The sequence below is a fragment of the Phaethon aethereus genome (assembly GCF_964289735.1).
Source record: "Phaethon aethereus genome assembly, chromosome: 8".
Classification (NCBI taxonomy): Eukaryota; Metazoa; Chordata; class Aves; order Phaethontiformes; family Phaethontidae; genus Phaethon; species Phaethon aethereus.
Genome location: NC_138584.1, coordinates 4598833 through 4626586, shown reverse-complemented (window position 1 = coordinate 4626586; position 27754 = coordinate 4598833). Strand labels below are relative to the sequence as shown.

Below are 27754 nucleotides of genomic sequence, written 5' to 3'. Positions count from 1 at the left end.
TTTGACTTTTATTACTGCTGCTTCACGCTTTCCTTAGTAGTAAATTTATTTCTCTTCCATCCTACCTTTTTCATGTCTATTCCTCCCTTACTTATATGAAGATCTCAAGTCTTTGTTAAAAACGAGTGGAACCCGGAATATCAAAGTATATATCATACATGCTTGATTCCCTGCTACCCCCCGCCAAATCTTAGCATATGACTTACGTATACCAACACACACTGTATATATTGTTTTATATGCTGCTTGAAAACTATTTTCATATGCAGAATAATTTCTACCTTGCAGATGAAAGATGTCACAAGTTCACTATGTATGCTTCTTTGTGCTGAACGTGCTCATATACCTTCATAGCCATATCTCTTCAAATGCTCATTTGGGGCTCTATTTTTTCTGTGGCTAAGGAAAATTAATTAAAAAATACTCAGGTGACTAACAATATTTTACTCCTCATCACAACCCTTGGAGTCCAACTGCAGAGAACCTGGTGGAAAGAAAATCATACTCTATTATTAACAGTTCGTGCATTATATTGAAATCTCAGTGTGTTGACACATCAGTCCATGTGAAAGACTATCTTGATAATGTGATTATGCAGATGACAGGCTTTAGGAGAAAGTGTTTAATTTTGAGTCTTCTGTAGAAGGAGAAAAAGTGGTAAATGTTCTTGTGGTATTGCCTCTCCCCAGTTACAGGACACGCTCTGAGCTCCCTCCCGGTGAGGGCAGTCACTTGCTGGACTGCACCGCTGCCGCAGGCCAGCGTGGGCAGGGGTGAAGGGAGTCGGGCGGTTCCCCGGTAACCCCGACCTCTGTCCGCTGCACTCCTCAGGTCTAGTGTGCATTTAGGGGGAGGAAGAAATGTACTGCACCATTTATTTTGCTGTTTCAGGGCTCAAGGTGGCATGCTGGTGGGTGGCTGGTACATCCGTGCCGCTGTTAACTCTTCTGAGATGCAGAGCGGCTGGCCGTGCCGCCGATGCGAACAGAGGGGATGAGTCTGTCGCTTTTGTTCGGCTCTGGAAGTTCAGGTCCCCTGTGGTACTGCAGCACTCTGATATCATTCTAGCTTCTATTTTAAGAATAACTTCTCCAAGAAATGTAGGTGGCTTGGGTTTTTCTTCTTTGTTGGTTTTAAGTTTACGTTTGCAAACTCAATTTCTCTCTCCTTCTGCAAGGTGAGGCATACTTTTTTCCCCCCTGCATAATCGCAGAAAATTGCCAAGGGATTGACTTTTTTTTTTTTTAAATGAAGGCAGGTCAAAGTTACACATGATTCGTGAATGAAGGCAGCATTTACTCTTTCAGACTTTAACACCTGATATTTGCCTGCCAATGCGTCTCTTCTAATGCCAAGAGAAGTAGACAGCTTGCTGTAGGTAGGACTGAGGTCCTCCTTATTAGTCATCTCTTTCCTAGAGCAAGTGAATGACATAGTGGTCAACAAAACTCTGAGTACTGTTGACATTGTAGCTACAGTAGCTGATCCCGATGGTGCAGCTGTACAGATAATTGATTGCAGTTCATTGCTGGTGCAAGCAGAGGTCCGAGCAGGCTCTTGTTGTTTCCTTGGCTTTAAAAAATAAGAGCATCCCAACGCAATCACAAACTGTATTGCTGTGATACATGCTGTGAGCTGGGGACACAAAGAAGTCTCTGTGCAGTTGTCATTAAACTTGTAAGTGGATGTTTCTCTCCTGTGGGGACTCTGCTGCTTTAGTAATCATCAATTCTTTATTCAAGTATGAGGGGTTTTTTAACAGATGAACCCAAGTCAGGAATTCACCTGGAACCTGGAATTCATTCCTGACTCCATCCCCAACTCCCTACTGAACCATAATGTTACAAGGTACAAGTTGAAGTGCAGCAGTATGTATTGTGTGGCCCTTCCTTCACATCGGCTATTTCCCAGACAGTACAACCTAGTAGAAACTTGTTTATATTAGGGTGATACCCAGGTTCACTCTTACATTATATATTGGGGTGGAGAGAGAAAAAGAGCAGATTTGTATGCAGAGACATTTGCTTTTAGAATTAACTCATTGTACAACTGTTTTCTCCTTTTCCCACTCAACCTCTGCAGTGCTGCTGTTGAGCCCTTTGGTCTGAACTCTGATATGTATCCTGCTGGGTTCTAGAGACACTGATTAAATAATTGATTAGGCTGTTGTAAGGTTTGGGGTTTGGTTTTGGTTTGGGATTTTTTTTGTTTTGGTTTGGTTTTTTTGGTTTGGGTTTTTTTTTTCCCAGATGATGCTTGGAAACCTACTTAGCATGAGTTGTAAGCTCCTCTCTTCCCGTGCTTGTTCTTAGCATTGCGCCTTTGTCTCGCGGACATTTCACCCTCTGTTGCCCTGGGGATTGGAGGTGGCAGGCGTGCACTCTCCCTACCCAAAGGCAAAGAGTTGTTGGGGAAGAAAGGCTCATCCCTAGTATTTTCTGGGGATTTTATAATGTATGTTATGTATAGTGTCCTGGAACAGAGCCCCCTGAAAGCAGTAAGTCATGGCAGGAGCCAGGCGAGTCTTGCAGGTACTGAGCCAGCATGTACTGCCCGATCTCAAGCTCTGACCAAAGCTGGTCTCCGAGTCAGAGCATCTCCTACCTGAGCAGCCTTTGCTTTACTTTCCACTGCTAGGTTCATGCTGGCTTTTTTTTTTTTGAAGTGCTATCTCTCTGCTGAAGTCTTTGGTTGGCACAAAGTGCCAGTGAGACGAGGTCTGAACGCTCGGAGCGGATCTCAGGAAGTCGGGCAGTATTCAGTGTTTCATGAAGCAGATGAAGGGGTCATTTAAGATGGGAGCTGCAGGGGTAAAGCTGTGTTTCTCAACACGTAGTCAGCGCTAAAGGAGGACTCTGGTATCGCAAGAGCGAAGCGAGAGTGAGTGAATTAGGTTCTGAAAAGCCATCGGCATTGGGCTAACCACCGCTTTTGAAGTCGGCTTCAATGCAGCAGCAGAATTCCCACACCGAGGGTGTTTGAAACCCTCGCCACTGGTGGTCTGCTGTCGCTGGTGTTTGAAGGTGGGTTTATAACCTCATTCCCTCTAACAAGTGACGCTGCTTCAATTACAGTCAAAGCAACCTCACAGTATTGTCGGGGGTTTTTTCTTCCATTTTTCAGTACGTCTGCTAATGGCAAGTCCTGCCAGGCCACCGCTATTCAGTGGTCGCAGCTCATGAGCTGCATCAACCTTTTGCTCTAGTGCTCCTAATTAAGCAATTTTAATAGCAGAATTTAATGTTTTACAGAGTCTAAATGAAGTGGAGAAAATACGAACTGATTTTTTTCTTCTTTCCAGCACAAGATTTTGATCAGATAATTTAACCTCTGGGTGAAATGGAGGTAGAAGCATTTATGCACAGGTGGTTTTCTATGCAAAAGCTTTACTCTGTGTGGGTCTCTGCATTCATATAGTTACTACTTGGCTTTGGGCAACTGTTCTGAAGGTTTTCATATGCATTCTGCCCTTCTTTTGTCAGTAACAAAACCCCAAAGCGTTTTGAAACCTGGTAACTTGTGACCAGCTTAATGCCAATAATGTTGAATGTTAGTAAAGCAAAAATTAAGACTTTTATGACACTCGTAAAAAAAACAACTACTCGGACTGGTTTTCCAAGAGCAGCACAGACTTGTCTCCTTTTGACCTATTTTAAATAAGACTTAATTTCCTTTTGGTGGTGTTCTGATCTAATTCTAGCTAATGCTAGATGTGCCAGCTGTGTGCATGGAGTGAAAACAGTCGCTCCTTTGAAAGCAATCTCATGTCTGAGTTGAAACTACCCTGGATATGTAATTATTTTACATAAGATACAGAATTATAATAATCGGTCCTTTCTAAGGAAGGGAAAGCTAGTATGGCAGGAAAATGATGTTTAGTAATTTAATGAGTACCCTTTAGACAGAAATGATACTGTTAAATTTGGGGTTGTGCAGCTGAATGGAGTTGTGTTTACCCTTGCACCGAGGTGTTTTGAGTTCTGTGAGGGAAGCACGGCTTCAAACAATTACGTCTCATATGTTATTGTATATCATAATCATTTCTGAAATTCTTACCTGGCTGCCAAAGCTGGAGAGGAGGGAGCTGTTTGGTGCAGTACTGGATTTTCTAGTTTTCCTTTAGTATGTCTGAAGTCAATATTAAGTTAAGCAGAGAAGTATAGCCGGGGCAGCCTGGGGAGCTGGCAGATGAGGCAGTGCATTGTTTCCCATTTACTTACGATAATGAGAGATACTGGAGGGAAGATAAGCAATATTACATATACCGGGAAGAAAGATTGGTTCAGATCCATTAAATTAAAAAAAAGTTCCTTTTACCTGTAATCTGCAGATAGCACATAAATTAACTGCAGCAGGAGGAGGAGAAGCTGCATCCTTCCTCACTACCTGCCTTGGCAGAGGCTTAGCATTGCTAGCCAAGTATCCCAGTGTAAATCAGGCATAAATTATGTTTTCTTCCTAGTTTCTAGGTTGATGACTCGAGACCTGGTTGCCTTTTTCTTCCAAAACATACCTTCTACAAAGCCGACTGCTCTGGCCAAGTTTCTTCTGACCACCAAATAACAGCAAGCAGGTCTAGTCTGGGGAGTATGTGCTTGGGGGGGTGTATTGACTCCTTTAGAGTGAAATACCCTTGATTAAAATAGGAGGTTAATAGTGCTTCTGCCTGTGCCTTGCTTCACAACCTGCACATTATCCCCAGCATTTGAAAAGATAAATTTGGGCCAGCAGGAGTAAAAAGAAAAAAAAAAAAGCAGAGAAAATGAGCTGAACGTGAAATACAAATGTCCTTATTCAGTTCAAAAGGATTCATCTCGCTGTCAGCTTTCTGTTTTTGTTAGGTTCATGCTTGGCTTGACGATGCAAAAGAAGAAACTTAAATTGTTGGGAAATGCGTGAAAAGCTGAAGTAAAACAGGAGTTAGCAGCTTCTGAAACTTTTCTTCTAGCGTTATAGCAGGCCGCAGCCTGCGCTGGGAGCTTGGAAATTTTCTTTGTTTCAAAACTTAAGAATATATATATATATATATATATTTTTACCCTGCCAAAAGCAAGCTAAGATCCACACTGTGAAAAATCACTCTGCTGATGCTCAGATGTTTGTATAAGAAAAATACCACTTCAGAGATTTCTTCGGGATAAAAGTTTGGCTGGATGTACGGTTACAGGGTGAAGGGATGCAATTTGGCTGCTGCTTTTGCAGTGTATCCTTGAACACAAGCTCAGACCCTCTCCATGTCTCTTGGCCACCTGCTGCAGCCATCCCTCTTCTTCCTGTTGTAAGGCTCCTTGGTTTTCATAGAATCATTTAGATTGGAAAAGACTCTTAAGATCAAGTCCAACCACTTCTCCCAGTCCTCCTGTTCCTTCTCCTACTCCTTTTTCCTTTCTTCCTCTTCCAGCTTTTATTTCTTCTATTCTACTGCTAAACACTTCCTCCTGGTTTTGTTCATCTTCATTCTTCTCTTTATCTTTTACCTTCCCATGTTCTTCCTCCTGTTCCTCGTTTCCCATCTCCTTCTCATCCAGTTCCTCCTCTATTTCTTCAAACTCCTCCTCCTACTCTTCCTCCTCCTCTTGCCTCCTCCTACTCCTCCTTCAGTTGCCCCCTGTTGCTGTTTCCTCCTCCTCATCCTCCTCCTCTTCCTTTTTTTCGCTGTTGCGCCTCCTTCCTGTTGCTTCCTGTTTTCTCCCAGAGCAGAGCTGTCTGAACGCCTGGATGTGGACAAAGACAGTCTCCTGCTCATAAGCCCACCACAGTCGCTAAATCTTTGGCTTTTTTATTCATCTTGAACCTGGGAATTACCCATCTTGGAGTGGGGAGGGAAGCTATGAAAACTCATTTTTGCACAGATTTTTGAAGTTTCCATTGTTTTCCTTTTGGAGCAGGTTTGGGGTGGATGTGTGACGCAGACAAGTGTGTTCTCGGCCAGGCTGGGGCTTCTGTATTAATTTGGGATAACATATGAATGTGGAATTTGAGCCCAGCTCACTACAAATAAAGTTAATCGAGTAATGAATGTGATGCACACCAGACTCCATCGTTGCTATCTCTCCTTATCCAGACAAATGCATACTGTGTATGTGCCCTGTGTTTTTGGATGTTTTTAGAGGCCATTTCTTGTAATATCATTTATTTCTTCCTTGGAAGCCATAGATGCTTAGACTGCATAGGGCAGTAGATGATGGTGAACCCTTCACGGAAGCTTTTCTGCTGATGGTTGTAGCAGTACACTAAGTTTGCTGTGACAAGAAATAAGTCGTGTTGAGTCCTGGCAGAGGACAGTTGTCTTTATTTTCCTATATCCACTGAACTATGTCCTGTATTTTTCACCATCTCTGCTCTGAAATGTTTGAGGCATCGTCAGGCTGAGAGGAAAGCAGGGGGTACCTGTTGTGTGGTCCAGCTCCAGCGTCGCGGTGTCTGTTGAGGGGTGAGTCAACAGCAGCATCTCTTCAGAAAAAATAATATCTAAAATTAGGGGAGGATGAAGCAGATTAGCTAAAAAAAAATCAAATGCCAGAAGTGTTTGTCTTCCCTCACCTTTTGTCAGCAGAGCTCGTGTTTGTGTTCTAATATTTATGTAGCTGAAGGATATTATAAAATCAGAAGTACTGTGTTGCAACACCAAGGGGTTTTGTTCACTCCTATAATCCCAGTAGGGAAACGACATGATTTTTTTTTTCTTTATATACTTGAGTCTTTTTAAACTTCCTTTTTGCTGTTAGTATCATTGGTAGCTTAATGGATTTCTTGATTGTTGAGCTCTTTTTGATACAGTATTGTTAGTCTTTGCATGCATTCAAAATGTCAGGGAGCATTAAAAACAGTCATTTCAATTTGAGATATCTAAAGATAATTTTTTTATACCCACTGTGTGAAAATAACTTGAACAGTAGCAGAATTATCCATTGTAAGAGAGACGATTTTACTTGTGAATTGGGTTTAAAGATAAAAATCTTTCCTACTTCCTGGGATGTGGATTTCCTATTCATTGCTCTGTTAAGATTAATCAAGAGCAATACTTTAATCCAGAACAAAGATGATTGAATTGTCCTTAAACAGTGATGTAAGAACATTACCCAGATCTCACTATATTGAAAGCCTCCTCTGCTCTTGCAGTGCTGAGAAACCACGAGTATGTGAGAGCTGCTTGTGAGTACATCATATGAAGAAGGATACTTCTTCCTCATTTGCTGGCTCATTAGAAAGTAAAATGCTTTCCAGGTTTTTTTGCAATAAAGTTTTTAGGAGATGTTGTATGGAATGGGTTAAATCTGTGTAATACATTGGCCAGAAATTATTTTGGCATGCAGTAAGAAAAAGGGCTCATTCCATCTGCAAAAGCTTCTGATGGCTTTAAGGTCTGTCATTAACCAAGCCACTGCTGGGTTTGTGGAGTGGCCAGGATGGGGAATTAAGTACCTTAATGCAGCTTTGTTTCCTCTTTGGGAAACCAGAGCAGGACAAGCTCAGACTCCAGCTACCCGAGCCTGCCGGGCAGCATGTCCAGCGGAGCTGCAGCACGATCCACTGCTGCTGCCACCACCCCCGACTGCGTGCTGCCGGTGCAGTGATGCTAACAAAAAAAAACGTGCTTTTAAGAATTAATGTCTTTTTTTTTTTAAATTTACTGTTTTCCAGCAGGAAGTGTGTAGAGCCATCAGGTTGTCCTAAATCTCCAGTTACAGCCTAGAATGGAGTAAGGATGTCCTGGTTTTCACCCTTTCAGAGTGCCAAGGAGAGAGCGTTGGGGGGAAACGTCCAGTTTGAGGATTTCCAAGGCGTGACATGTGAGCTTGACAGTCCCTCAATTCATTTCAGGAGTCCTACCTGAGAGCGAGCTGTGATGGGTAACGTTTGGGAGCTGGCAATACTTATTTCAGACACACATACCATTTTTAAATCTTTTTTTTTTTTTTTAGAGAGGGGCAAAAAAAGCAGCTTGCTGTTTAATGGTGTTGCTGTAGGGATGCTGGCAAGGCAGCACCCTGTTGGCGAGCTGTTCCCAGGAGTTTAGGAGTGTATTCAAGGCCAGGAGATTTAGGGACTTAACAGCGCTGCAGCTTCAGACCCTGCTGTTAGCTGGCAGCCACCGAGCGAGTAAGAAAGGAGCTCTCAGGAGCACATTTAAGGCAGTTGGGCATGCCTGCGTGCCCCATGCAGCATCTCTTTCTTCTGGCTAGAACGATTTTGACCTTCTGAGTTAAACTTTCCCACTTAATGATATTTTCCTATTATTTGAATCCTCTTCTCTTCAGCTTATTTGCATGCGTTACGTCATGTTTCACTTAGGATTTGTATGGTCAGAAGCCCAGGATAAAAGCGTAATAAAAGGCTGGTTTAATCATGATAGTTTGTAGGACTGGAAGCTGCTGGGACCAGTTGGGACCAGTTGTGGGCAAAAGAAATATGTTTTGTCCACCGTTGCAGTCTTCCTAGAGCAAAGTGGAGGTCTCTGTCTGCTTTAGGAGAGTCAGCTAAACCGGATCGTTCCCCTCCATACACACGAATTCTCCCGTAGCATGCCGAGACAGCTCCCGCAGCGTCCTCGGCACTGACTGCTGCCCAGCCGCGACATCCCACCACATGGGAACGGCCCTTGGGCAGGGGCTTTGTCTGCAGCATCCAGAGCTAAGTATAATTGCCAAGAGTTCATCCAGCTCGGTAGTTTAAAGCAAGGCTGTAATCATAGTTGTTGGGTTTTGTATTAAAATGCCCTTTTTTTTTTTTAAAGTCCTCGTTAGGTTTAGCAAACTGGCTGTAGAGGTGATTAGGTTCTGGTTGGAGAGATGTGCATGGGTGGAGCAGGGCTGCATGTCCTGAGGTTCCCCTTCCCTCTCAATTATTCTTGCTGCTTCAAGAAACAGTCATTTGCTGTAAAGCCAGGTTCGCAGCTTTGATTCAAAATGACTGTGCAAAACCCCATCAAAGCTGTGCGTGCCCCGGAGTGACTTTAAAAAAATAATAAATGAATCTAGAAGGCACCTTGGAGCGTGTAAGCTCCCTGGGATGCCAGGGGCCTTGCCTGTGGTTTGCTGGTGTCCCCAGGCAGAACCTAGTAAACCTTTTTCTGCCCCAAGAGCCCAGAAAAAAAGGGGAAAAAAAGAAGAGACAGGATGAAATTTCTTTCTCTGAGGTTTGGGATGATTATTAAGTGCTGGCCTACTGCCCGATGACTGTCACTGCTTTGCAGAAGTGAGACAGATCTGGGAGAGGTGGCTGCAGCCGTATAGCTGGGAAGTGCTTTTGCTTGCTAATTAAAGTTACCATTTGCATTTGGGGTTTTCCTTTTTTAAAGAATGACATCATATTACCCAAGAAGCTGCCAGCATTGTTTAGTTATAGCATGACCAAACTGGCCGCTTGCTGCTTTGCTGGTACATCTGTGTTTCACCTATTTCCTCCTTTTGCTTTTCCCATCTGGTTTTTTTATGACTTCTGTCCTGACAGCCCTTGTTCTTCTAGTCCTTGACTCCCCTCCCGTGCAGACATACGATCTCATAACATTTTCTCTTTTGTCTTTATAAACAATAGGCAGATAGTCTAATAGCGTAAGTCCAAAGATAAGGGAGCTTTGCAGATTCAGCTTGACAACTCCTCGCTCTGAATTATTTAAAGGCCATAAACAAAAGAAAGCCCATCTAGAGCTTCAGATGACTCCTCATCTAATATTGTGGAGAGTGCCTGATAGGCGAGTCCTGCTAATTTTGCCTGTGTAAATCCATGGGATTTAGTAGAATAGCAAATGCAATTAAAACTCAGGGGCTACCTCCCAGTGTTCCTTAGGGGAGGGTAAGTTGCAGGGTGGTGAATGAGCAAGTCAAGAAGAGGGAAAGTGGAAGGTGAACAAAAGAACAGGGCATTTCTCTAGTTTTAAGAACTGTGTGTCAAGTTTGGATGTGTTTTTCTTTCCCTCTCACAATCAATGAACTTGTTTTTCTTCTGACTTTAATCTCAGTCCTTTGGTGGGGTGGGTTTTGGGTTGGGGTCTTTTTTTTTACATCCTATGTTTTTAAATCTAAAATGCTTTTCAACAGCTGAATGACCCAGTGATTTCTGATTTCTCAGGTGCATTTTTGTTGCTGGTTTCACTCATCCTTCTGGATTCAGGAGTGTTTTAGATGGTTGGCATCAGGGAAGCAGGCAGCAGAGTGCAATTGAGTCCTCCAGATGATGCAGAGTTCATTATTATCTTTTGAATAGTTCATTCTGCAGAACAAAATAGGGAAGATGTCATGCTTTGCATTTATTGTACTAAAGCTATAAAGCTGTACTCTCATCATTCTTAAATACCTAAGGCATAGCTGTCTTCTCTTCCCACTCCTTTCTCCTCCCAGATAAATACAATGGAGAAAGCATCAGTAGTAGGATATTAGAGAAGCAACCTTATATGTATCATCTGTACTCTGTATGGTTTTGTTTAATGAAGTTCTTCACCTTTTATGTGCAGTCAGATCTTATTAAAATTCAATTTACTGCACTGTCTTTCTCAATAGCAGCCATACAATTTGGTAATCAAAGCTGATATTTTGCAGTGTGGCCTTACTTTGAAAACTGACCTGCAAAAATGGTTTGTGGGCTTCAATGTGTCTTCTCTCGGGGATTCCAACATCTCTTCTAGCTTACAAACAAAAGACCACTCTCTTCCCGACAGCCTTGCAGACGTGGCCCAGCTCAAAGTCCAGTTCAGCTCCCTTTTGTATACTGCTATAAGGATAAGGATTTACGAACAGCACGCGGACCGTGAGCCAGGCCAGCTCTGACCCCGTCCTCGGCTGTAGGTGAAGAGATGGTTCTGCTGGCTGGGGGAGGACACCCAGCTCCACTGCCCGATCCTCACCTTACCCACAGCAACAGGAAACAGTAAAATTTTTCTAACACAACCCTATGACTCAAATATGTGCAGGGAGAAGATTTAAGCATAACTGGAATTTTACCTAGTTACTACTCAAGAGCAAACCTGAGCTTGTGACATTAAATGCAGTTTTGGATATCATGAGAACCTGCTGCCTGCAGGTGTAGGCTCTAGCCATTTTTTACTGCCAGTCCAAGTTTATCAACATCTCTTCTTCATAATTTTCCTGCATGCCCTGGATAGTGAAAATATTTGCCTGCTGCACTCAGGGCATTTTTGAAACAGTATTTTGAGGAGAGAAAGCTTCCATTTTCTCAAGATTAGAGAAGGCCATGTGGTTTAGTACAGCTTGTCTGCATTGCGGGAGGTTTCAGGTTCGTAGTGCTGTGCTTGATCCTGTTACAACATTAGCTGAATTGGATGTTGAAGGAGAGCAGCAGGTTGTGAATTCGTTCAAGATTAATGGAAACTTTTGTTTTACCTTAATTAAACTTCCATTCTTTAAATCAAAGTCCTCTTTCCCAAATAGGGGTATGTTATAAATAGCATGAGTATAGGTGTAATTTCATGAAGCTTATACGCATGCTAACGTTAACATTTGTGCCTTGATTTTTCTCTGCAAGAAGCAATTTCTCCCTTCTTTTATCTCACCAGGTCCTGGTGATTTCACTTCTGTGACACACACATATTTATATATATGTGTCACATAGAAAATATAAGGGGGGGGGGGGAAATGTAGATTTCCTGTAGTAGCTTATGCAGCTACAAGCTGGGCCACCTTGCAGGCAGGTACCCTTCCCTTGTCTGCTCTTACCACCAAGCAGCTGTGGCCCTCCAGGGATGAGGTTTTTGCTCTCCTGCTGTGCCTTGCTTCCCTTCCCCTTGCTGTGGCTCTGCTTGCCAGGCAGATGTCTAATCCCCCACCCTTCCTGCCTACCGCCTCGGCTGGAGATGCAGCATCCGACCTATGCTGTCATTCCCCCCTCGCAGACAGCATCCTCAGCGCTGACGCTTAGATCCCTGACTCTGTTCCTGTTGTTATTAAATATACTATTCCTGGCTTAAAGAGAAATGAAAGCTTTGATTTCCATGGCTGCCAGACTTCTGGCCCATCCAGTAACACGATCAGAAAGCCTGCAGATGCAGTGAAACTGCCATCCTTCTTTTCCAGCTGGCATGAGCGAAACATTCAGAATAGTTAATGCGTTTCGCAGATATTGAGCGCTTGAGTCCCCCCGCAACGTTATTCCGAGAGCCCTTAACGAAACTCTCAGGATTTAAACACATGTCCAGAACTTTCATAGTTGGTTGGTTTGGGATACTGTAGTATCAGGGTTTGGGTTTGGTTTTGTGGTGGGATCACGCTTGAAAATGGATGGGTATGTTCAAGGGGTGGTATTACAGTTAAAGCATACAAATTAAATGTCAGAATTCAGGTTGCTCTAACTTGAGTCTTTTTTGCATCTCTGTGTCAGGCCAGTCTTAGAGGTGGAGGTGATTTTCACTAGGACAGTGGAAAGAAGCTACAATCGTCAGGAGATCCAATTTCCTAGGTATTGTCTAAGTAGACGGCTAGTGACAGCTTCCTGCCCCAAAGAGTTGATAGCCAAATCGTGTAAAATGAACAGTAGCAGAGTATAAATTCATTCTGTTTTAAATAAATAGATTTCCTCAGTCCATCAGCCATTTCATGAGTTCCTGCCAAAGTGTTCCCCTCTTGCTGACCCAGCCAGCCCAACTTGGCTTGGCTCCCTTCATCATTCCTGACATCTCCTATCGCTAACCCATTCTCCCATACTGATTGCCACCGTCTGTGATTGTAATGCATTAATTGTTCTTCCACTTTTGTTTTGAGGGGATGATGTCATCTGAGTGGTTTATAATATAAGGTTTTTCTTTCCAACCTGTCCCAGTAGTACTGGCCAGCATGTGTTTGCACCAGTTACACAGCTGCAGGACCTCTTTCCCTAGAAGTTAGTTCAGGGCTTTATCCACCCTGTCTTAAGCCTGTGGTAGCTTTTGTACCCTAATATTAGTCAAGCCTTTCTCTCTCTTCCTTTAATGAGGCGAGTTCTGTGTTATTTCATATTGCACACTCTGTCTTAGACTGGGAGCAGTACAGGAACTGGTGACTTTATGATTACTCTCATGTAAGCAACATTTTGTACGTTGTTCTTGGAGAAGGAAGGCTCTGCATCCTGCCATCGTGAGACACTTACATTGATGCTCCGGTCCCTTAATCATAGAGATCCAGTTGCTAAAGATGTTGAGGAGATGAGCTTCTTTTGCTTTCAGTGAGAACTTCTGAAAAATCTAGCCAGCTTGGCTGAGAGGCACACACTTAGGTTAAAGAGACTGACAGTAGGCATCATCTGGGTCTGAAATGTTTCATCATATGATACTTGGGAAACCTAAAGCATTTCCACAGCATGTAATTTGCATACGCAGCAGAATTCATGAGCTTTGGAAAAAAGAAGGCTGGACTTGCCCGGGATGGACTGCTGAACTGAATTGTAGATGGCTGCCAGGCACCGTCAACAAACTGTCCCTGATACTTTGGGCAAATCAATTTGGCTGTCAGCTGTAGCCTTAGTCCCAGGAACTAGTGGTTTTCTCTGACCAAATGGGGGAAGCAAACAAAAGTGCTGGATCTAGAACTGTTTAGGTTGAGGGCACAGAGGAGCACATCCTCAACCAGGGCCTGCCACTGTTGTCTGGGACCACTGTGAGGGTTATCTCCTGGGTGTGGGACGGGAGGGGGAGATGGCAGGATGGGCTCTGCATGGCCTGAAAGACTGTTGAGTATACTGTCACCTAATATTTTCCAAACTTCATAACTCTTTGGTGTGTTGTGAGCAGAGTTAGTGTCATTCAGGGATTTCTTGCTCCTCTCCCATGCTGTCTGGCATGGGAGCCTGGTGTGAAACTCCCCAAGGGTGAGTGGTGGGAGCACTTGGGAAATACCAGACACTGATGTAGGTCTAGGACTTGTGACTGCTAGGTAAGTGTCCTGCATCCCATGAGCTTAGATGCGTGGGTAAGTGTGAACTGTGGGGTGGGAAGAGTTATTAAATATTCTTCAAAACCCTTGGCTGGGTATCACGTTGGACCCAGTGCGTTCGGCCTGACCTGGCAGGCTGTTGTGGTTTAGGGTTGATTTTTAGCATGCTTGATAGTGGTGGTTTGTGCTCCTAGTCTGTTTGGGAGCGGAACGCAGCTGGAACGGATTTCTCATCAGCAAATAAGTAAATACTGTTGTTCAGAATAGGAATGCTTATTAGGAGAGTTAAATCTCAGTGGTATTTCTCCCTGCTTTTTTCTCTTCAGTGCCTCATTGTGAACATCTGGATTAACCTTGGGTTAATCAGGTTGCCTCGGTTTCCCCACATGTCAAAGTAGGATAATACTTAGCTACCTCACCAGGGCATTTGTTACACTTAATTAATGTTGTAATGTGTCTTTGGGTCCTCTGATAAAATGTGCTGTGCGAATGCTAAGTTGTTTTTACTGATTGGATTGTTAATTAAATGTGCACATATAAATGATTTATTGGTATTAGAGAACTAAGACTTAATAATTTAAAATATTAACGTCAAGGTGGTTGGGTCAATTTTAAGCCTGTATCATTCAGCTATTTAGAGACTGAAACTAATGACACTGGGAGAGGAAGGGAAGCAGGAGATTGACCAGCTAATGGCTTATTTCAAGGTATTTCTATGTGGGAACTGATTTAATACCGGGATCTGAACGCCGGTGCCTGGCCCAAGGAAGCCACTGGCCGCAATCGACGGTACGCTGAGCTTCATAGAGCGCAGGAGATGTGTCACCTAGCAGTGATCCCTCTTGGCCCAACTTAGAAACCATTTGTCCGCCTTCAGAGCAGTGTGTTCTAGTTTGGCACGGCAGCCGTGCAGTATTAGCTCTTGTGTACCAGGAAAAAGCATGAAAGAAAGGATATCTGGGGCATGTGTGTGTCTGCTAGGCTGCTGACATGGATCACCTCCTGTTGAAAGCTCCTGGCCCAGCTGTGGCTGTTTCCCATGAAATAACATGGTATTTCAGTCTCTAACCACAAGGCTTCTGCCTCCTTATATTCTTCTATTTTCTGTTTTCTACCCAGGCAGATGGTTCTGAGGTGGTGAGGGAATGAACTGTAGCTGACAGCCCAGGCAGGAACCACAGGAACAGATAAGTCATCCTAGTGCACTAATGAGTTCAGGGATCTAGAAGTACCGTGAACCAAGAAGAGAAGGTCTGTGGGAGCAGATACAGTTGGTCGATGGACTGGATACTGGGACTAGAGAGGAAGGTTAACCATCATCCATTCCCTTTCTGAACCCAAGGGAGTTGTACAGGTTGGTGCTAGCATGTTGGAGGCAAAAGAGTTGGAAAGAAAGGGAAACTATTCTGTAAGCAGGATTTTCAAAGGTGGGCCCACAAGGGGAGGGAAAATGGAGGTGGGATGATGTATGTGGTGCTGTAAAAGAGGCAGCTGAAACTCAGGAATGGAGTGCTGAAAGTAGGATTTTGATGAAACATGCCATGCAAGGGACCATGATCTCACAAATGCAAAAGCCCCGAAGGATGTGGGACAGATTGTCTAGGAAAGATGGAAGCGTTCTTGCACAAATTAGGGAATTGCTGATTCAAATGGGAAGGAGGAACATTTGAAAGAGGGAACTGAACAACTGAGGAGTGTTTGGTGTAGTTGAGCTGGAAGAGAAAGCACTGACTTGGCAAAAAGGAGAAGAAGAAAAGAGAAAGTAAGAGGAATGGGGGAACACATTGTGAGTGTGGGGGGAAAAAAGAGGCATAAGAGAACCAACTAAACATGAAGGAGAGCTTAAATTGGAGTTTGCCTTTCCCAGTAGGGCAAGGAAAGTGTTGTAAATTAAAGCAGGGCAAGGAAAGTGTTGTAAATTAAAGCAGGCCAAGGAGCTGGGAGGTGCAGGAAAGGATGTCTTTTAGCATCTCTCAGGAGTTTCCCCACCAGCATCTGTTCCTTCCCAGTGCAGCAGTTGGGAGTGGTGGTGCTTGCTGTGCTGAGCTGTGCAGCACTCATGGTAGGCTGTGCTTGTAGGGTAGACTGGCCTGTCTAATTCGGGGTAGCTTGATCTGAAAAGGCTTTTCACGTTCTACTGATCTCTGTTTACATTCTCCAATCCCTGATGATTTGCAGTCGGTCTGCACAAAATCTAAAACTACCAGATTTTAGGACATGTTTCTTGAATACTCTCATGCAGATCAGTGACCGTTTCTTCAGATCATACATTTTGTTTCCGATGAGCATTTGGGAGGCATACGCAACAGCGAGAGCGATAGTAATGATAGCACCCTCGGGCTTGGTTTTGCCACATACAGCACTGGTAGGCAGGGCAGCATGACCTTGGCTAGGGAGAGATTAAATTCATCACCTCCAGCATGATGTAATGACTGACTGCAACAGCAGTAGGAGAGAAAGGAGGAAAATGTATCGGTGGTAGAAATGTAGGTCTTGGACTGTGCAGTTGTCAGGCAATGTACGGCATTGCGTTATGTAGAATTGCCAAACAAGTGTTTGGGAGCTTTACATATTAAGAGAATAGATGCTGAAAGCTGTTTTCACTGAACTAATGCCTAGCCATTTCCTGTGGTTTTGCAATATTGATGCTAATGTGTTGCATGTTTATGTGTATGTTTTTTTGTAGGCTTATTGCAAGCTATATTTATATACGGCTGCTGCTTTGTTCAAGGCCTTGGGAATATTGTTTATGGGGAGTGGCTGCAATCCGGGGGATATACAACCATAAGAACAAGTAGCTTTAGACACCTTGTCGCAGATAGATGGGCAGTGGAGCTCAATATTCCCACATACAGAGAAGGAGAAGACTTGCCCTTTGGGGAGGGGTGATAATGCCAACATAATTTGTTTTTAACATATATCTCCCTACCTTGCCTGATGGGGAGTGTGCAACAGCTGTTAGAGCTGTGTACTTTGCTTTGGAGTAGATGCAGAATAATAAGTCTCTGATGGGTCATTCTCATCTTGAATTCTAAATAAATTAGGCGCTAATCAAAACCAGTTTTGTTCCAGAACGACTAAATTACAGAGGCAGTCGCCTATAATATGTTAACAATTCCTGGGGTGGGCTTTGCTGGCTGGCTTTGCAGATCTTTCTCTGCCTTCTTCCCATCAGTTTTTTTTTGGCCTCCATTTCAGTCTTGAATTCAGAAGACTGTGTAGAAAAGAGCAAATTGGTGCCTGTATGCAGCACTGTACACGTGTGTACTTATCTTTTCTTCTGGCCTAGTCTTCAATTGCCTTGTTGATCTTGTTTTCTTGAGAGCTACATGCTGGAAAGAAAGGTCATGCTAAGAAGAAGTAGTTTCTCACTTGGCTGAGAGATAGCTTACTACTTATTTGAGTGTGTCATTTAGAGCAAGCCTTGGACTGCTTTCCTCTGGGCACCCATGTGCTGCAAATACAGAGACCTGGGTGTATATGATAGCAAATAAGCTTCCAGTTATACAGCACCTTCTTGTGCTGAGTTTAGTCTGAATAGGAGTAGAAAAATGCATTATGATATACTCGTGTATTGAGAGTCGTGGTTAGAAAACACCAGATGTGGAAGTGTCAGAAAACTTGGAAAAAGCATCCCTGGTACAGAGGTTAAAGTCTGGAATTGCAGAAAAACGAGGGGAGGGATTCAAGGAGATGTTGAATTTCTACCTGCGCATGTTTCCTAGAGAGACGCGCTTCGTCTTGTGCAGAAGCTGAAAACTCTGCGTGATGTAGGATGATGAAAACACTAATTCATTTGAAAGCTTTTTCCCGCTTTATAGTGTGCCCATGAATTCCTACATGAGAAGAAACTATACGCATGTGCATATGATCGTAGACAAGGCTTTCTACAGAAAGCGAGCCAAAGGAGTGCCGTCATCTGTAAATCTTGTGGGTTAATGTGTTAAGAAAATATCTTTATTATGCTCTGCAGGTGTAATTGTGTAGCAATTATAAACTTAAAAACCCTAAAGATTGTGTATTTGCAGCTGGATCTAGAAGGAAGCGCAGGTGAGACCTTTCGCAGATATATTGAGTTGTTGCTTTTTTTTTCAGGCTCAGATAAGCCTAAGGAGGCTTTATCTCTGTGTGTACAAAGGAATTACTTTCAGAATGAGATAAAAATACAGTTTCTAAGGATTAAAAGACACAGTTTAGGCATGCGTGCTCTGTTCCAGGTTTAAAACCTAAAGAGTTGGGTGTTGCTGCTCCTGAAATGTCTTGGTATGACCTCTTTTGTCGGTAAGACCTCGTTCTTTAAAAAAGTGCTCTGTTTAAAAAAATAATTAATTTCTACTTGGGCCTGATGTTCACAATATAGACAATATTCCCTTAAAATTGTTCAAAAGGGATTAATATTAGCTGAGCATGATGGCATATAAAGTAAATTCTGGCACGCAGGAAGATAGAGGGTTGTGCACCACTTTAACCATCCCATCATGCACCCCTTCGTTGCTAACAATTGTATCACAACAATGGAAAAAAGAAAACAGAATTCTGTGTGCAGTACATTGTCCTGCTGGGAAGAGATCTAATCGAGCAGTTTAGCTTTTAAAAACCCTTTAAAAACTCTTGATTTTTGTACACTGGAGGTTTTTCATGTTTCCTAGGTTAGAATTTGTAATTTTCTTTCAAAAACAAAAGCTGACATGAGTCATACAACAAGAAAATAACCAGGTCTGGGGGGAATTAGAGTGAAAAGTCATTAGAATCTGGTAATTACAAGATGAAGAGCAGTCAAGCGGTGGTGGTCTGTTGGGGAACCGCTTTCACATATTTTGATGTTTGAAAAGACTTTGTGCATGATGTCAATGGAAAAACTTTTGGTGAGGTATATCTTGCAGATAGTCTGCAGCTCAGTCCTAAAAGCCAGCACTCGAGTAATAGTTGCCATCTTCAGTAAGGACTGAGCAGCTTTACTTAATGGCTTTCTGTACAAACAGCGCTAGATTTAGTTTATACTTCAGTTATATACTTTTATTCTGCCTATAAATAACATGAGACAATGGCCACTTGAGTGTAAGCTTTCTCACCCAGTATATTTTCCCATTGTACCAACAACTTTGCTTAATTAGGCTCCAGTTCCTTTGAGTAAGTGTTCAGTGTCTGTCTGCTTGAAAGAGAATTGCTGACGAGCCAGCCATTCGTTAGCAAAAACGTCTGCTGGGGTGGGAAGGTGAGAAGTTGTTAATTTAAAATAAGATCTTTAAGAATCCTAACTGTGAATCCGTAGAAAAAAACCTAGCTGAAAATCCAGAAAATTCACGCTTACCTCAATGACGACCGCGCTGGAAGTTTGAGGCGAATGTGCTTTATTCCTGCAGAAGAGGGGAGATAAGAGAGACAAATTTCATGGCCCATAATTATTTATAATATGGTGAAAGTACCAAATAATATTTCCCATCCATAGCGTGAACATGTGCACATATAACTTGGAGACACATCTTGCTTCACCATTGGCATCTTTATAATCATAAGGAACAATTTTGTCATCCCGTTGCATTATTGCTGGAATCTGTAGAATGTGGGGGGGAGAACAACAGTAGGAAATAAGTCCATGTTGTATTATTTTTCCTTTAGCCAAACTTTCCTCCTTCCTTAACATGGTCCTTGTGGGAAACAGTCGGATAAGTTTGTTTAAAGGTTAGTTTTGTCAGGCTAACGGCACGGAGGAGTGCTGCTGCATCTTTTATGTGTTGGCTTACGTGGTCAAAGCCGTGGTTGTTAGCTACCCACTGCAGTTCCCAACCTTCGAGTACTCTGCCTGGTAAGACTAGCTTTTGCAAAACTACTGTATTTACAAAGTGTAGAAGTGTAGGTAATGTTCACATGTAAATGTTCTGATTCACAGTTTCACTCCCAATGGGGACAGAGATGTTTCAGAGTCAGTGTCCAGGCTCCTTCTCTTTTGTACACCACGTTCCAGCTTTTCCTTTAGTGTGGGCTTCTGAATTTCACTTTAAGGATTTATATATGTGGGATAACGGGGGGGGAATGGTCTCACGAAGGATTATATTTTGGGCGGGGGGGGGAAGATGCAAGTGATTTGTGCTTATCTTGCCTATTTTGAGCCCCTTTGGGACAGGCTGTCTGTCTTGTGTCAGGAAAGGAAGATGATAAAATACTCGGCTGTGGTTTTGCATGAGCCCGCTGGCGAGAGGGGTGCTTAACTCCTGGAGCACTGTGGCTGCAGGCAGGCAACCATGGCGGCTCTTTTCAGGGATGACAGAGAGGAGCCTTGCAGTCACTGGGAGGATGAGTTTACAGCTTAGCTAGAAGGTCTGTCTGGAGCTTTCCCTTGCTCCATAGAGTTGAGTCCGCTTGGATATCAGTGTGTGTCATTCCAAGGAGATGCGTGTGTGGTTTTAACAGCTGTCCATCTGGGGTGACGTTCATTTAGTGGCGTTCCCCCCGCCACCCGACATGTTCTTGCACAAAGATGTAAAGAAAGAATGGAAGAGGTACAACCTCAGCTGTCGTCTTCTCCCTCTCGCACTGCAGCAGCTCCGACTACTTTTCAGTTGTTCAGCTGAGTTTTCTCAAGCTTCGTGAAACATCCAGAGCATTTTTGATTTTCTTAATGCCTACTTCTCTTGTATGAATACCAGCAGTCAGCCAGACTTTCCTTCTCCTCCTTTCCTTCCTTACACAAATTGCTTCCCCAGGGCCATCCGAATACAGGACTTATCTAGGAGGGAAGGAAATCAGTGTGCTTCAAAACCCAGCTGTCACCAGGTGAATAATTCCTTCGAATGATGAATGTAGCAGATATCTCATCTTCTCAGTAAAGTCCTAAATTTGATTTTGTTTTTCTTTGCCATCAAGAATGTGCTGCAGAAATTTCTTCTTTTGGTGCAATCAATGAAAGTCCCTTCAAATTCCAAGGGCAAGTGCTCTTAAGTTCCTGTGTGTGGACCAGTAGCGTTCATCCAGTGCCACATCCAGGACATGGGGATGTGTCAGGTTCAGGACAGAGGTGCTTCTCTCTGGTCTGTCTTTGGTCTCGGGACTGATTTACAACTTACTTTTGCATAATGCCTATCTCTGTGTGGCTATGCATCCAGACTGTAGGCAATAACAAAGATTTGTGGCGGAGTCAAGTCCTTCCCAATGTCAAGGAACTGTCCTTCAGACTTCCCATAATACTGTTGCTGGAGTCAAGGAAAAAGTTGACGTGTGTGGAAGGCTGTTCATAAGTCTTAGCATAGGATTTCAGCCCCGGTGTGTCTTGGAGCAGTTCTGGAACCTGCACACTTTATTAATCTTAGCATGAGTCCTGAGATGCACCTGCATTTGTCAGTTAATCTTTCTATATTCATATGTAAGGCCAAGAGACGAGAAGATGCCGATTTTTGACATCCCCAGAGCCTTGCTCTTTTCTGTTGACTTAACAGGACCAAAACGCTTAAGCTGTGTCCTGTCAATTTTATGGCTGTCCCTGGCTTGTTGAGATGCCATGTTATCTCATCGCAGGGGACCCAAGTGCTCCGCGCCACATCTCCACCGATCGCTCCTTATCTGCCTTGACGTGCAGAGGAGGAGTTGCCACATTTCATCAGGTTACACAGTCGGTGGCTTTCCACCGGGGTGCAGTAATACTTGAGATTAGCAGCCGCATGGAACAAAATGCTATTGCTTGCCAGGCAGTAAACCCTCATTTCTTGAGTTTTATTGTGGTGGTTTTTTTTTTTTCTTCAATCTTATCTTAGTGAAGGCAGCTGGCACCTTCTGCCACTCCTGTTAAGAAGGGCTATAGGTGCTAACCACCCATAGGAGGAGGTGTATGTGTAGAAGAGTCATTTTAATAACTGATTTCTTGAGAGCATCGAGGACTACTCAGTTGGGGTGGATCTCCAACATACCACTTGCCTCTGCTTTGGGAGTTTGACTCCTGCAGACAACAAATCTGGGGGGGCGATGAGGAAGGGCAGCCTTTCAAACCTTCTTGCCCTGCCTAGAGACACTGAGTGATTATGGTAAAGTAGAACATGCAACCACGATGGATGGTGATACCCTGTTCTTCATGCCCGAGAGATACAGACGCTCATAGCGGTATGGTAGGGGAAATAGTTAACCACAGTTAAGTGGTCATGGTGGCTATCTTTTGAGGATATGGTGACTCCATTAATACATGTCCTGGCAAAAAGATTGGCTCAACATGCACATGGCTGTCACGAGTTACAAACCTACAGATCTAAGCAACTTCACAACTTGCTTAGGTGCTTAACGTGTTGAATATATTGGCTGTTTTACAGGCAACATGAAAGGAGGAGAACTGTTTCTTTAGAGGATTAAAAACAAGTTACTTAGCTGTGTTCCTGGGGAAGCAGTGCTAGAGTGCCTTAACAAGCAAGTCACTATTGTTTGATGACGGATTTGGTGCTAATTTTGCTGCTGTCTGCTCCCGTTTGCATCTCATGGTTGTGGATGAAAGCAGCAGAGTGGTGATTAGCTCAGACCCTGCTGGAAAAAAAACCCACCAGTGGCTTCTGAAGAACAAGGGAGTGAGAGTATATTACCCTCTGGCGTTTTTATTTTATTTAGCAGGTAAAACTGTTCATTGAACCAGAGTTCATTTACAGTGGTATCCCAGCAGACTGCAGCAGCAGGATGAATTACCAATCATTCACAGTGCAAACAGGAATCATTCAAACCCTGGATCATCTGTGCTCAGGAGTTCAGGCCTCTTGCACTGCACGCTAGATAGCTGCCTCTCCCTTGCCTCCAAAATCCTATTGGGCATCCCGGTCCTGTTCTAGTCTGCATTTATATCTGCATTCCCCCCAGTGGGTTTTGATTCTAATGCTGTTAACCAGAAGCTGAGCAGTTCACAGGATTAGACTCTTTTAGCCACCAAATTAATGGAAATTGGAATATGTGCTTCCTTTGAGGATATACTTTCTTTACAGGAGCTTTGACTTGGAGGATCATTGGTGAGATAATATCAAGAGTCTTAACTAATCCCCTAATGATTGTACCGGAGGTGAACAAATCTATCTCTTAACAATTAGCCCAGTGGTCCACCACAAGGCTACTCTTACCTGATAAGTGGCTTTTTGTGTTGAAAAGGGTTTTTCTCCCTTTGCTTCAAAGCTAGTTGGCTGTGCAAAGTCCCGAACCTCATGGCAAGGCAGCATGCAGCCCTGTCGGGGCTGGGTCGAGCTGGCTTTCCACTCCCTTTGGAGCAGGGCGTATTCTAGGCACTGAGTTTATTAAAAATGCATGTGTTAAGCAATGTGATAATTAGGGCAAGTTTGTCTGAGGATGGATAGCAGCAGCGAGAGAAATTGAAAAATGCGTCTGAGAAAAGATAGCAGCTGTCTTCAGAGAAAACCGTTTGCGGCGGGCGGTTTGGCAGTGTACGCAGGACGGATGCGGGACACTGGTCTGGGAGCAGTGGTTCAACCTCAGCATCTCCAGGGCTGTTGCCGGCGCACATGTTTTAGGTTTATTGGCACCATATTATTGGCACCTTTGGATTTCCCCCTGTCCGAACAATTTTGGTTTGAGAGGGTGCATCTGCACTGGCTGGTCGCAGCAGGAATGCGGACTGAAGAGCAGAGGCTGTCTCCCCCAGTTTTTGCCTGGGGGTTGCCTGACTGATGCAGCAAGACCATTAATTTGCAGACAACCAGGGTATCTCCAAAGGCACCTCCATCAATTGGCAGGAGGTAAATAGATGCTGCCTTTCTGAATAAAGCAGGGCTGGAGCCCGGTCTGTTTATCTTCCCTTCCAAATTGGGTGTATCTGCTATTGCTCTCCAGTCTCCTCTCCTCTTTGTTTTACTTGTCTGAAACCTCTTGGCTCCGGGAGAAGTTGCATGGCCTCAGCGCTGGAGAGGTTTTGTTGTGGTGATTAGCTGGTTTAGTTAGGGCGCTGGAGACCTTTGTCCATATGCTGCCAAAAAGTTGAAAATGATGATTATTATTTGCCCGCTTCACAGGGAGACTGTGAGGATCAATTTATGTTTGTAAATTGCTTTGGAGATTTAAAGCTCTGTACAAGCACTAAGGATTATTGCTTTCTAATTCTTCAAGGTAATATAACTTTTTATAAAGACTTCTAGCCTCAAAAGTGTCTTTGAAATGGAAAGAGTTAAGTCCCTTTGAAACTAGATATACTTCTAATGTTTAAGATAAAAACAACTGCTTCTCTGCTGCTTCTTCCAAAAAAGGAAAAAAAAAAAAAAAGCAATGGCAGATTGTGATAGTGCCTGTTCCTTTTTTTTCCAGGAGTCCAACGTGCTGATTGCTGCTAACAGTCAGGGTACAATTAAGGTAAGTTATTTCACGTACCTCCTCTTTAAACACTTGAGTCTGTTGTTAGTAAAGAGCAAGGTCAGAGAAACTGTACAGCCTAGAGAAACCATTAGAGGAGGTCATCCCAACTGTAGAAGTTTGTAATGTAAATGATGTATTTGCCTCTGGCACATGGAGCGAGCGAGCAGACAGCACACCAGCGATGAAACCCAGTTAAAGCAAGGTGTAGAAAAGCTGCTGGCGGCCGTCCGGCACCCGCTGTGCCTCTGCCGCTCCTCGGGGTCACGGTAGCACAGAGAGTCTGGCACAAGCATCTCCCCAGGCTCCTGCTGGCGTTTTTGGCAACGGAGGCTGCGGGTTAACTCGCCGGCGTTCGCCAGAGCCCGTCCTCTGTCTGCCGACGCGGGGTGCAGCAGAGCTGAAAGCTGAGCTCCTGATGTGCAGCCGGCTGGAGCAACGTTTGAAATGAGGAGGGATGCTCCCTGCCTTTGCCTGCTCCTGGCGCCCAGGCTGGTCGTAACAGACAGCAGCTGCCAGCGCAGGGTTTTGTGACAGCAGCAGCCTTCCCCGTGCACCGAGAAGCCAGCATTTTGCCAGGTTTTCAGTGCTTGAATGAAAAGTCTTCCCGAGTGTCTGTTCAATGTATTTCCATCCATGAAATGTCGAGTAATACGGAAAAGACTTTCTCCTTCTTTACGTGTCTACCAGACAGTCAAGCGAAACCAGTACCCAAACCCAGGCTGGTGGTGATCCTCCGGAGAACCCCAAGTCTGATGCCATCCCAAATTGGACACAGCAGCGTTGACCTCCAACCGTGCTTTTGAGGCTTGGTGGTTAACACCGAAAGCTTGTAGCCCAGAGCCCTGGCAGCTTTCTGTAGCGGCTGATAAAGGGGTTTACTTGCTGTTTGCAGAGTTACACACTGGATTGTCACTCTCATGAAGCTGAGGTCCTCATCCCCTCGCATCTCTGTGACAATAGCAGCTCACTGGAGCCCAGACCAGAGTTGCTGGTCTGAACAGCCCTGGAAAAAATAATAAAGCAGGAATTTGGGGAGACTCAAGCAGTCTGTGTTTGCGTGTCAGGATTTATTTTGTTTCCCCCTTTTTAGGCCCTGAGTGGCATGATTACTCCTGCTGTTGCAGCATGCGACGCTGTAGCCTCTTGGTCGTAGGTGATTTATTTAGCAGACTGTGGAATTGGTTACTCATTGCTTTGGTCACTTCCTCCTTAGTAAAATGGGCAAAAGGCACAGACGCTTTTGCTGTCTTGAAATGAATCCAGCAGCAACAGGAGAGCGATTAGAGAGGAGAGGGTTTGCTCATGTGCTCTGCTTGTTAACGAGAGAAGGTGGGGAGAGAAATGTGCAAACAGCCAGGGCTGTCGGAACTCTGCTATTTCCATTTGCCTTTGGCAGGGCACAGGGGGAAGGTGGGATGGTCTGGGAGAGGACTGGGTTTGCACAAACCTGCTCCGATCTGGAGCACGTGCCATGGGCTACAGCTCTAGAGCTTTCCCCCATAAAACCAAACCAGGTTAAAAGAGGCTGTGACAGCCCTCATCGTCACTTTTCTTCTGCCATCTCTAGACCTTTCAGAGGCTGCTGCACTGTCTTAGCATGGACAAAGGGAAATGTGAGCACAGAAGGCTGTGAGAGGACAAAATCTCTGATCTCCGTTACAGGATTTCCAAAAGCTGGTTGATTGGGATGGGTGGAAACGAGGCAACTGCGGATGGCTTTGCTTCATGCCGTAATTTATCCTAGCGCAAGCAGACATGAAAATCGGGATCCTTGCCAAGTGCTTATCCCAATCGCGTGATATTATTGCATGCTGGTGAATAAAGGGTAAGGGGTGGAGACGGAAGGGTCAGTCCTGTCCTAGTGATTTATATGCGGATGTAGGAGATAATGTCGTAAATGTCTCATCTTCCCTACTAATCAGGTACTGGAGCTGGTATGAAGGGTTTTCTCTCAAGGCATGAGGTACTTGGTCCTGCAGATACGCTACAGTATTCATCTGGGATCCTCAGCAGGACAAGAAACTGAAACCACCTTGATGTTCCTCCCCAAAACCATCATGTTTGGGTTTTTTTCCATTTATGAACTTTCTAGGACATTTTGAGACACTGGAAACACCAGTGAACTGTCTGCCATCAACATTAACTCCACAGACTTTGCTGCTGCTGCTGGTGGTGGTATGGTTGTCTAATTTTTATGATAGGAAAACAAATTCTTTTAAATAAAAACAAAAAGGAATAATAAAATTTATTGAGCCACAAGCTAAAGCTGGAAGATTCTCTCTTGTTGCATATGGGAACAGATTTACTTGGGAAGGGAGCTTGCAGGACCACACAGGGCTGTCCTCAGTCGCACACCTCTGGTTACTTTCATCTGGACTGTTTCTTCATCCCCATTGGAAAAAGAAAGTCTCTAAGCCTTACCTGGACATGCAAGCAATCTGCTTTGAGATCGCATAACGATCTGGTTCAGTTGTTCCTTTTTTTTTTGATGCATTAAAAAATGTTGAGTAATGTCACCCAGGTTGACACTGCTGGAGACTGAAGTCCTTTGGTCATCAAGAAGGGCAGCTTCCCCTTCCTCCTCCTCTCCTTATGTCCCTGCCTTGACCCAAAGGGGCAGCTCCAAAGGAGAGGAGTAAGTTGTCCTTCCGTCCACGCAAGCCTGGGCCTCCTTGCTGCCTGCCACCAGCAACGTGCTGACATGAGGTGACCTGCAGTTGCCTGGGACCTGGACTGACCTCACCAAGATGTCATGGGATAATGATCTCCCCCTCACCTGACCTGGCTGCATTTGACTATCTCAGCTGGAGGAGGAACCTTCTAGATCCAGTTAACCAAAGCCCTGCACCACTTAATCGCCTGCGTGGTCTGGTTGTGTTTGCCCTTCTCTGCACACCACGGAAGCCAAGCGTTCTGAATGTTGTAATAAGAGAGGGGATGGAGTTGGTTTGTAATGTGTTTCAGAGCCATGATATAAGTAGCCTTATTTTTAATGGTCATGCATACACTTAATTGTACATACGGAGGGGGAATAAACCATGATGCTCAGAGTCATTGTTGCTTTGTTGGCAGGATAGCGGGAGGGGCAAGAAGGTGCAGATGGTCTTCAGGAGTAGCAGTCATGCTGAGCTGTCAGGATTGCTGCCAGAACTCGTTAAGCTTGAAAGTGGAATTAGTGGGTGTAGCATCTTTTCCTAGCTGTGGGTGGCAAAGGTGCAATGTATAGTGATACCTGTGGGACGCGTTTCAGTTTGCAAACAGAATCTCTCCGCGTTCATTCATTGCGGTACGTGTCTCCCTCACGCCTCTGAGGCTGAGATTGCTGCAGGGACTTCGCTCTCCGTGTCAGCAAAGCAAGACCGTGCTGCAGTCTTGGGCCACCCATCAAGCAGCAGTAACTGACGGTGGCGTGTGAAAGGTTTCTCACGTCCTCTGGCTGTTAAAAGCCTGATTTTGATCTTCCCAGAAGGGTTCTGTGGTCTTTTGACAGCCTCTGGTCGCAGGGCAGAAAAGAAAAACAAGGATGCTCTTGGGGCTGTGAACAAAGGAGCAGGGATCAAGCCTTACAGCGGAGT

The 27754-nt window shown here is 44.3% G+C and overlaps 1 protein-coding gene across 1 annotated transcript in view; it reads left to right on the top strand.

The window, feature by feature from the left end:
• Positions 1–25332, top strand: part of COP1 (COP1 E3 ubiquitin ligase) — a gene marked incomplete at its 3' end in the record, with an annotated part of 127288 nt that extends 101956 nt beyond the window's left edge. The window contains exons 19-20 of the mRNA XM_082002726.1: positions 24132–24176; positions 25270–25332. Coding sequence (XP_081858852.1) covers positions 24132–24176; positions 25270–25332 — 108 coding nt within the window. The remainder of the gene's footprint in view (positions 1–24131; positions 24177–25269) is intronic.
• Positions 25333–27754: the final 2422 nt, after the last annotated feature.